At 34.1% G+C, this 10,958-nt stretch overlaps 1 protein-coding gene across 1 annotated transcript; it reads right to left on the reverse strand.

Moving 5' to 3' along the window:
- Window positions 1–9,810: 9,810 nt before the first annotated feature.
- On the reverse strand, window positions 9,811–10,380 carry LOC140432806 (uncharacterized). Its single transcript, XM_072520927.1, has one exon. The coding sequence runs from the start codon at window positions 10,378–10,380 to the stop codon at window positions 9,811–9,813; it is 570 nt and encodes a 189-aa protein (XP_072377028.1).
- Between the last annotated feature and the right edge of the window lie 578 nt (window positions 10,381–10,958).

Genomic DNA, 10,958 nt, shown 5'->3' on the forward strand with positions numbered 1-10,958 from the left:
GTGGGTACAGTTTTCTTTTTTATACTATGGTGTGGACGATTGTGGTTGATGGAATTGACAAGGTCACACGTCTTTTATGGCTGTTCTATGACTTCAAGCTCCCAAATACAGGCATGTTTGCCCTTGCTTTAAAGCAACACGCGGCGCTAATGGGTTAATACATATTCGCATAAGGTTTATCTATTCCAATTGAGGTTAGTTCAAAAATATGACTTTTAAATCTAGATTTTAAAATATAACTATTCTTCGGTTTTTGTTCTGTCCAGCATATAACACCATCCGCAAATAATGGTAATAGCGTCTTCAAAATAAATTAATACTAGAGCTGACAATCTCTGGTCTTTGAGAATTTCTCAAATCTGTTTTTAACTCATTAAACGAGGGAACTGGCTTTATTTTGAACTATTTGTAGCAGCAATAGTCAAAATTAAAACGGCTCCGAATACAAAAACCAACTGAAACTGAAAAACGAACACAAGAGGCGAGAAAATAGGAAATTTAGTTAACTGCTCTTTTTCCTAAGGCCACCATAAAATACTGTAGTATTAGTAATACCGTCCAAAATTTAATAAAAATTGGGATTGAATCAAGGTACATTTTTTGACTGATTGATTTTCCAACATAAATCCATGCATTTCTAAAAATCGCTAAATTCGTTGTTCATTTTTTAAATATAATGATTTAAATGTGTTGCTAATAGACCAGAGAACTAAGAATTGTCCCATTGAATAATTAAAAGCGAAAAGATTAAATCATGATTAATTAAAAGTTGTATAGTTTAATATATCCAAAACATGTTTTTGTTTTTTGGTAAAGTGTAAAAATTTTTACCTAATTCGTTACAATTATTTTATTATTCTAGTTACCACGATGATATAAGTATGCTAAAAATAAAAATATAATTTTTATCAACAAGATGAATCTTAAAGGCATCTTTTCGAAGAGAACAAGTGTGGCAAAATAATCATATCAATTGTCATTGTCATGTCATACCTTTTTTTTTATTTAGAAAAAACATATAATCCACATCAACCACGCAGGGTTATTAGTGGAGTATGTAACGTACGCAAGAGTTCATTTTATTTACATTAAATATATGTATATAAACGTAAATCTTTTAAAATAATTTATTACATGGTCAGTGTTTATGGTTAAAGTGGTTTTGATGTCATCTGAGATTCCATATTTCTTCTTGATACTTACAGTCAATCAGAATATGCTTCACCGTCAATGGGAGAGAACAGTTTCTGCAGGTTGGAGAAGATTCTTTGTTGATTAAGAATTTATAGGTCAGTGCAGTGTGTCCAATTCTTAGTCGGTTAGTTATTACTTGGTCCCTTCTATTGGATGGATTATTTGAGATGGTCTTCACAAGGGACTAAATCTCATATAGTTTGGTTCCTGAATCTTTCCAGTAGTCTTGCGATATGTTCATACAGTGGTCTTAATTAGGTTTTTGAGATCGGAGTATGGGTAATTTCTTGATTTGGTTGTGTATTGTGAGTTTATTCGACTTGTGTTTTCTAGGTTGTCCAGTTTCTCATTTCCAGCTATTCCTACATGCGACGGTATCCAGATAAATGCTACTTCTTTTCGAGTTGATTGAATTATATTTATCTCATTTTTTATAGCCGGAAATATTGTATTTGTAGGGTATATTTGTTTTACACCTAATAGGGCATTTAATGAGTCAGTGATGATGACACATTTATTCTCACTACGCGTTTTGAAGAAAATTAATTAAGGCTTCCAAAATGGCTGTGGTCTCGCCTGTGAGGATGCAGCAGTTTGAAGGTATGGATATAGTGTGAGTAGTGTATTTACACTAGTATGCAGCAGCGTGTCCGTTTAGAGGCATCACTGAAAATTTGGAGATAATTAGGATAATGAGATATCACTTCGGAGTACAAGTGCTTAATGAAAATCATCCCTTGATTATCCCTCAACTAGTGATGATTCGTCAGTTTCGTCAGCTGAAGAAGGGTTAGGGTTTATTTTTTTCTCTAGTCGGGTGATATTAGTTCTTAACCTAGAATTTTGTGTGTAACAATAAACAAAATTAAGGATCTGAATTAGTTCCTCTGGTTCATTTTAGTAATCTTTAGAAGTTAAGAGATTATCTTTAGATATATTTTGGATGAGGTCGGTTTCCGTAGATTGATATATTTTATCATTAGGTTTAGATAATGACGATGTGGTTTGAGTTGTATCTGAGAGGGGAGTTGAAGGGGTATCATTAGGTTCATGAGGTTTAGATAATGATAATGTGGTTTGGGTTGAATCTAAGAGGGTAGTTGAATTAGTTTGGTTTGAAATGTGAGCGCATTCTGATTCTTGATGACCAATGGTTTTACATTTGGTGCAATTGAATTCGTCTATGAAGAGAAATACCCGGTAGAAAGTTTTATCATGAGTTATGGTAAAAGAGTCAGGAATAGACATATTTTTCAGGGGTTTAATGAATGATTGCCTTCTAAAGCTCAGAACATGACTGTACTCACTTTCAGACGTACCTACTCGAAGAAAAGTCATTTTGGATACAGTGTGAATACCAAGTTTTTGTAATTCTTGTTTAATTATTTCGTTCGGGATTGTAGAACATGCATTAGATAATTAGATATTAGAAGTCTCTGGGCTGGAGAAATTAATCTTCTTACTTCGACTTGACATCCATTTATTTCGATATATTTATAAGAATGAAACTCAGATTAAACAATCTGAGATTTGCCGACGACACCGTTCTGATCGCAGAAACACTTGAAGAGCTACAGACATTGGTGAATAAGATAGCAGACTACAGCGAAGAATATGGACTATCTTTGAACATAAGGAAAACTAAATTTATGGTAATATCGAAATCAACACAAAATGTCCAAAATTTATATTTACACAATGAAATTATCGATCGAGTTAGCAAATACAAATATTTAGGCACTTTTATAAATGAAGACAACGATAGCTCAGCAGAAATCAAAATAAGAATAGAAAAAGCCAGATCCATATTCACTAAAATGAAGAGAGTGTTCTGCGGAAGAGATTTGAGCCTTGAAATGAAACTTCGCCTGATGAGATGTTACGTACTTTCTGTGCTGTTCTACGGAATGGAGTCATGGACGTTGAAAAAGATTGATACCAAAAAATTAGAGGCATTTGAACTGTGGATGTATCGCAGAATCCTGAGAATATCATGGACCGAGAGAGTCACAAATGTCGAGGTCTTGAGAAGAATGAATAAAGAAAAGGAAGTCATATTTACGATCAAAAAACGAAAACTGCAATACTTGGGACACATTACAAGAGGCGAAAGTTATGAACTGCTTTGAATAATTATGCAAGGGAAAATAGCAGGAAAAAGGTCCATAGGAAGAAGACAAAACTCCTGGCTAAAGAATCTACGGGAATGGTATAGCTGTAGCAGCAACGAATTGTTTCGGTCAGCAGTTTCGAAAATACGTATAGCCCTGATGATCGCCAACCTTCGGAACGAAGATGGCACTTGAAGAAGAAGAAGATAAGAATGAAAAAGAGCATCAACCGTGTTTTTTGAAGAGAGGTATATGCATATCCTATTGTTAGCAATTCTGGAGGCAAAAAGTACTGTAATTGGACCCACTAGTGATCCAACAGCTACGACGTAATCATGGATTTTTGTACCTTCAATGCTGGAAATGACTATTGCTTGTTGTTTTGTTGGATGTTTAAAATAATTTACGACATCTGAGTAACTGTGTTTAGTGGAGTTGTGAGTAGTATTATTGTTGTATGAAGTCATTTTATTAATTTTCTTGATCACAAGTTAAGCCGATCCTGTGGCCGGTCCAAAAAACTGGTCAAGACCCAACTGGAATTTTTGTTATCTCTTTACGTAGGTATTATTTAAAGATTATTTTGTTGTTGTTACAGAAATAATACGAAAAGAAGTGCTACTCACTTGAGCTAATATTGTCAGCACTAACTAATGCACAATTTGTAGTAGAGGTATAAAATATTAAATTATGATTTGTTTTTACCATTTAAAATGACTATATTTCGGGACAGCTGATAACGTGGTAGATTTGATCGCTATCATGGCCGAACTCCATGTCATACCTATTTAAACAAATGGCACAGTTTAATATGCGTCTATATTCTTTGGTTTAATTTTAATATTATTAATGCTTAAGTCGATCGGATAACCAAGCGGGCTGGGCGGCTGGCTTCTCCTTCGCTTCACTGCGAGAGATGTCAGTTCAATCCCCAGCTCGTTGTACAGAAAACAAAAAGGCTAACGCAGCAGTTTAAAATTCTAAATGAATCTGCGGCTTAGTCTATAATATGCTGGTATCTGATCGGCTTATGGTGGAGCAGTACGGCAAGAGATAAGGGCTTGCGTCTCGGTGATACTCCTCCATAGATCCCGACCGGAAGGGCGTGTGCCGCCTAAATACCGGGTATATATATATATATATATATATATATATATATATATATATATATATATATATATATATATATATATATATTAATGCTTAAAAGAAATAAAATAATTTTATTTAAGCAGTATACAGTGCAAATGGTGTGACTTAGCAACATTTTTTGATGCTTGCTTTAGTTATATAGTATATTTTTTTATATTGTTAAAGATTTGGTACCATTTGCTAGGTTACTTTCGAGTTCGGATTTTGTTTTATTACAAAAAGGTAAGTGTAATTCTTCCCAAAATTAGTTATGTTTAAAAGAAAACGATTCGTTTCTAAGCGTCATCAACAAAGAATGGTTACGAAAAACGTAGAGAATATTGTTGAAAATATTAATAACCCCGATATTCCATGTTCAAACCTTTCTTCGGAATCCCTAACTGATCATTTTATGAGAGTTTCAGTTCAAATAGTTCAAGTTACAATACTTCCGATTTAAACTTTTTATCAACATCATGTTAAAGTACCTAAAATAATCCATATGGACCACACGAGGACGACCATTCTGGTTAAGATCCTTTACAAAGGTCTTCTTTCAATGAAACTGAAGAAGGGTCTATACATGGTTGTAACGAGAATTCTGAAGAACATTATCGAGATGTTTTTAAATTTTCTAATAAATTATGCAACTGGACTTTGTCCTTTAAAATACTAGGTGATTTATTAAAAATTCGTAAAGAAGTTCCTGATCTTTCTCATTTGCCTTCAGATGCTAGAAACTTTCTTGCTTCACCCAGAGAACTTAAATCTAAGGACGTTTTCCCTTGAAAATACTCTACTTCTGAAAAAATTCAAATTTCAAAGATGTTTTTATCTTCGCAAAAAAACAATGTTATAGAAATTTGTGTAAATTTTGACGGAATCCCACTAAAAAAGAGTTCTAGTAGTCAGTTTGGATTCAGATGATAATACATCCGATGACAATCTGAAAAGAAATAGAGAAGAAGAAGAACTGTTATTTGGTCCCAGTAAAAAAGTACAAAGAAGTCCAGTTAAAAGTCACAGAGATGAAAACAAAATAGATCAAATACTAAATATGATAAAAAATTTAACAATAGAGTTACAAGAATTAAAAACTGATATAAAAGAAGTAAAACCGGAACAAAAACAATACAGAAAAGAAATGAGGGAACTCAAAACTGAACTAGCATAACTAAAATAAGAGAATAGTAAAATCTGGAAAGAAAATGAACAAATCAAAAAGGATCTGAATGAGACAAAAGGACGCCTTGAAAGGCTGGATAGAATAAGAAAAGAAAATAAAGTGATAATACAGGGAATGACAATAGAAACTGGAGATAGAAGAATACTAAAAGAAGTATGTTAATGACAAAAGAGCTAAATATTACCGTAAATATAGAAGAAGCAGTGAAACTAGGAGATAAAACATGTTTAGTCAGACTGCCAAACAAAGAAGAAAAAACAAAAATTATGGAAAACAAAAGTAAACTTAAAGCAGTGAAAAAAGAAAAAATATATATAAACAATGATCTAACGACAGAGGAATTACAAATACAGAAGGAAATACGAAGAATAGCAAAAGATGAAATAAAGAAATGACTGCAGATAAACTCGGGTACAACAAAAATGAAATAAAGAAAGATAGACAAGAAAACAAAAATGAAAGACGAAGACAACAGAACAAAAAAAATAAAGAGTTAAAAATAAGCACATGGAACATAAGAACTATGCTAGCTCCAGGAAAAATGCTAGAAATAGGAAAAGAACTCAAAAAGTATAAAATAGATATTGCGACACTGCAAGAATTACGCTGGGAGAAACAGGGACAGATTGATAAACAAGACTTTACAATGTTATATTCAGGAGGAAAGAAGCAAGGGCAAAAAGGCGTGGGTTTTATGATACTAAGGCATCTAAGAGAGAAAATTATAAATTTCAAGCCAATATGTGAAAGGATGGCCTATGTTAGAGTCAACAGCAAACCATTTAATATATCAGTCTTGAATTTATACTCCCCCACAGAAACAAGCAATGCAGACGAAAAAGAAATCTTTTATAATAAGGTCGAAGAGGAGATAGAAAAAATACCCAAAGAAGATGTCATATTTGTACTAGGAGACCTCAACGCCCAGATTAGAAAAGAGGACTTTTTACAACAAATTGCAGGAATATGCAGCATACAATACACGAAAACACGAATGACAATGGGCAAAGACTATGTAACCTAGCAACAAGAACAAATTTGTTAATAAGCTCAACAAAATTTGAACACCCTAAAATACGTAAGGTAACATGGAGGTCACCAGATCAGAAAACATATAGTCAAATTGATCACATAATGATTAATAAACGAAAACAATCGTCAATAAAAAATGTAAGAACGTTCAGAGGTGCGTGTGCAGATTCAGACCACTACATGGTCACAGCCACTATAAGACAAAAAGTTAATATTGAAACAAAACAAAAAAACTAACATAAAAAGTGGAATGTCAATAAAATGAGTAATGAAGAAGTAAGAAAAAAATATAAACAGGCAGTAACAGTTCAAATAAGCATAAAGACACAAAGAGAAGAGACAGAGGAATTCAGTATAAATAAAGGGATGAAACAAGGAGATGCCTTATCAACAACGCTATTTAATCTAGCATTAGAATATGTACTACGAAATATAAACAAAGGAAATCTCAGAACAAGAGGTGGTCAAATAATTGCATATGCAGACGATATTGCTATTATTGCAAAGAACAGAAAAATAATGAAAGAAATGCTAGAAGAAATAAGAGAGAAAGGGGAGGTAATGGGGCTAAGATTAAATCAAGAAAAGACAAAAATATTAAGATTAGGAAAAAAATCAATGAAAGAAAAAATCAAAATAGGAAGTTCTGAGTTTGAAGAAGTAGAATACTTCAAATACCTAGGAGTTACAATAAGTAAATCCGGAGAAAGGAAATCCGAAATAAAAGAAAAAATATTAGCAGCGAATAAAGCTTATTAATAATAAATAATAATAAGCTTATAACTTAAAAGCAAAACACTGACTAAAAAAAGTAAGATGAGCATTTATAACACCATAATTAGGCCAATATTATTATATGCAGGAGAAACAATGACGATGGTTAAAAAAGATGAAGAGGACTTAAGAATAGCAGGGAGAAAGATTATGAGAACCATACTAGGACCAATCAGAACAGAGCAAAATGAATATAGAAGCAGAACAAATGCAGAAATTAAGGAAGAACTTAAGGAAGACATTGTAACTTAAATAAAGCAATGCAGAGTTAGATGGTTAGGTCACATTTGGCGAGCAGGCGATGAGGCAGTGACATACGCAATGATAGAATGGAATCCAAGAGGAAGAAAGATAAGGAGAAGACCGAGATCAAAGTGGCTGCAAGAAGTTGAAGAAGACTTCCAGAGGGCAGGAGTCAGAGAATGGAGAGGAAGAACTAGAGACAGGAAAAAATGGAGAGATATTGTCAAGAAGATAAGATAAACAAAAAAGACTGATCCACTTAAGAAATAGGATCTAGAAAGCATTCGCGGTTTAACCCCACACTGGGGGTGTATAGCCATTATAAGTAGTCAATTTTATCATAGTTTGTGTAATTTGTTTATATATCCAAAAGTTATAGGTTTAATAGGCATTTACCATGGTTTGATTAATTTTGTAACAGAGGCTGTTTTTTATTAGATAGTTTAAGCTAAAATAGTTAAGCATGAATGATCAAGTTTGTGGGGTAGTTAGATTACTGTTACACGTTGATTTATATTTTAGGATAATGAGCTTTCCAATATTGGTGAGGATACCACAAAAAATTTGTTAGGAGAAGCCTTAAGAAGCTGATCTGCAATAAAATTTAAGGAAAATATAGTTGGCTGGAGAAAAAGCAAAATAAAGCTTTTGAAGACAAACATAGCTCTGATTTTAAAAGGTTTGTAACTTGTAAACATAAATCAATTTAAGGTACATTTAAGAATTTACACCATCGCTTAAGTGGCCACATACAGCCGATGAAGGATATCGTTAACTGTGTCTTATATATAATTTAGATGGCAAAATTTACCAACTCACAAATGTTCAGGTCTGGCTATGAAGTTGCTTTAAGAACTACAGCTAGAGATATGAGATGAAGGTTTGTTGTTGGCCATATATTTTATTTATATAGGTACTGTTATTTTTGTTTTTTAAGTGTCAAAGTGTAATTACTGCTCATTTGGTCATTAGAAATAAATACCAATGGTTGGATTGGTATTCTTCTAGTTCAGGCGAGATTCATTAAAACTACAGCACTTGAAACTCATGTGTTTAATTTTACACCTTTGAATGATGATTTATTCACAATAAGCAAAGTATAATGAACTAAATCTGAAATTAGTTTGTTCAATTTATGAATTTACATTAATTTTGTTTTCGGATGCTGCTTGAAAAAACTCCAAAACCAGCGCTGTCATGGGGAGGAAATTGAAAGTTGATAATGAAATATCTGATGCGATCTAAAGAGAGGGCAGATGCTGAAATAAAAATATGAATAAAATTTAATTTGCATGTTGCATTAGCAAATATGATTAATTTTGTAATGGTTAAATTGTGTGATTGGTGAACAGAAAGGGACAGTCAATTTTTGAGACATTCTTATTTATTAAAAATAGGTACCTAAAAATAGCCCTCAGCTGGAAAGACAATACGCTGATTACAAGAGGATTTTTAAAATAAACGTTAAGTATTGACATTCTCCCACCTTGAGAAATTTGACATAATTTCTCAAAATCAAAAATGCAGATAGTTACGAAAAAGTCATGAAAATATCACTTAAATCTTAAAGGAGTTTTCACCACCCGGCCACAACGCGTATATCTTTCATTTAAGTCGTGTACTCTGTTTTTTATCACTTCCGCACTTTTTTCACTTGGTTCTTCCTCAAACTGGAGACCAACGTTCTCTTGGGGTAACCCCTCTGGAACGGTCTGACTTCCACAGGATAGACTATTATCTTGGACATTCTCGCCAGTAGTAACTGTATCGACAATCTCCACCGGGTAAAGCCTTTGTAATGGTCTCAGAAGTTGCCCTTGTGCAATCGCAAGACGAACCAACCTTACCTGGCCATCCCTATCAGGAATAAGTTCAATAACTTTTCCTAAAGACCACTGAAGACGCTTGATGTTGTCATTGCCGACTAAAACGACATCCCCGATAGATACCTTCGGCTTCTTCGTTCCTGCTTTGAATTGAGCCAGATATTCAGCACGAAATCTTTTTCGCAAATGATTTCGCAACTCTTGTAAACGCCGTATTTTGCGTGTGAGAGAATTCTGCTCTAGCAAATCACATTCCGACAACTCGTAAACGACTTGTTCCTTTAAAAACATACTTGGGGTTAACGCGATTAACTCAGTAGAATCGTCCGAAAGATACGTTAACGGACGCGAGTTGACTAGTTATACTCTCACAATCACACAATAATGTCAATAAGTCTTCATAATTGAGAGACGCTCGACCTAAAACTTTTCGCAAAAGTCCTTTCACAATACCTACTAATCGCTCCCAAAATCCACCCCACCATGCAGCTGTAGGGGGGTTGAAACGCCACTTAATACTTTGTTTAGAACTATATTCCGCGATAATATTCCAGTCCAATTGCTTAAATGCATTCTCGAATTCCGTAAAATTTGTTCTATTGTCACCATAAAGTATTCTCGGTCGTCCTCGCCTTGCAACAAAGCGACGAAAGGCTTGAATAAAGGCATTTGTTGACAACGAGGTAACGAGTTCCAGATGAACTGCACGATAAACGGCACAAGTGAACAAGCAAATCCATGCTTTCTCACCCGATTTCAAGTAAAGAGGTCCCGCTAAGTCCACTCCGGAAATTTCAAAAGCTGTAGTATCCCGAACTCTATCAGCCGGCAACGGCGGCGTTTGTACTTCGAACGATTTCCTTCTTGTCTCTTGCACACACATTCTTTTAAAATGGACCGCACAATCCGTCTACCCTCTAAAGTCCAATATTTTTCGCGAAGCAAACTAAGTAGTCCTTGTGTGCCTACATGACAAGAACTTTTGTGTAGGCTTAAAATTAACTTACGCACTATAAAATTTTCATCTGGAAGTAAGATAGGCAGACGAAAATCTTCCGTGTCAAGTATCTCAGTAACGCGAGTTTTTAAACGTATAAGTCCAAATTCATCGACAAACGTGTTTAACGAGGAAATTCGTTTCGTATCTGAACCGAACGCTTCGTTCTGCACTAGCTTCAATACAAATATTTTGGCTTTATCGATTTCCTCAGCGACCAATTTACCTGTACGTTTTTCGTGTGAATTTCTTGTATTATAACAAAATCGTAGCGCTCAAGCTATCATTATTAAAAGTTTTATGTACTGAGAAAAGTAATGCAGATGCCAATCGTCAGACGTCATATTCAAAAGTGACGAACTTTTTCTTTTTCTTTTTCTCGGTACAGACTTCCTCTTCATCAACTTCTAATTTTTGTTGGGGCCAATCATTTTCTTTTCTGTACAACCATTCCGGGCCCTCCC

This window comes from Diabrotica undecimpunctata, chromosome 1, assembly GCF_040954645.1.
Source record: "Diabrotica undecimpunctata isolate CICGRU chromosome 1, icDiaUnde3, whole genome shotgun sequence".
Taxonomy (NCBI): domain Eukaryota; kingdom Metazoa; phylum Arthropoda; class Insecta; order Coleoptera; family Chrysomelidae; genus Diabrotica; species Diabrotica undecimpunctata.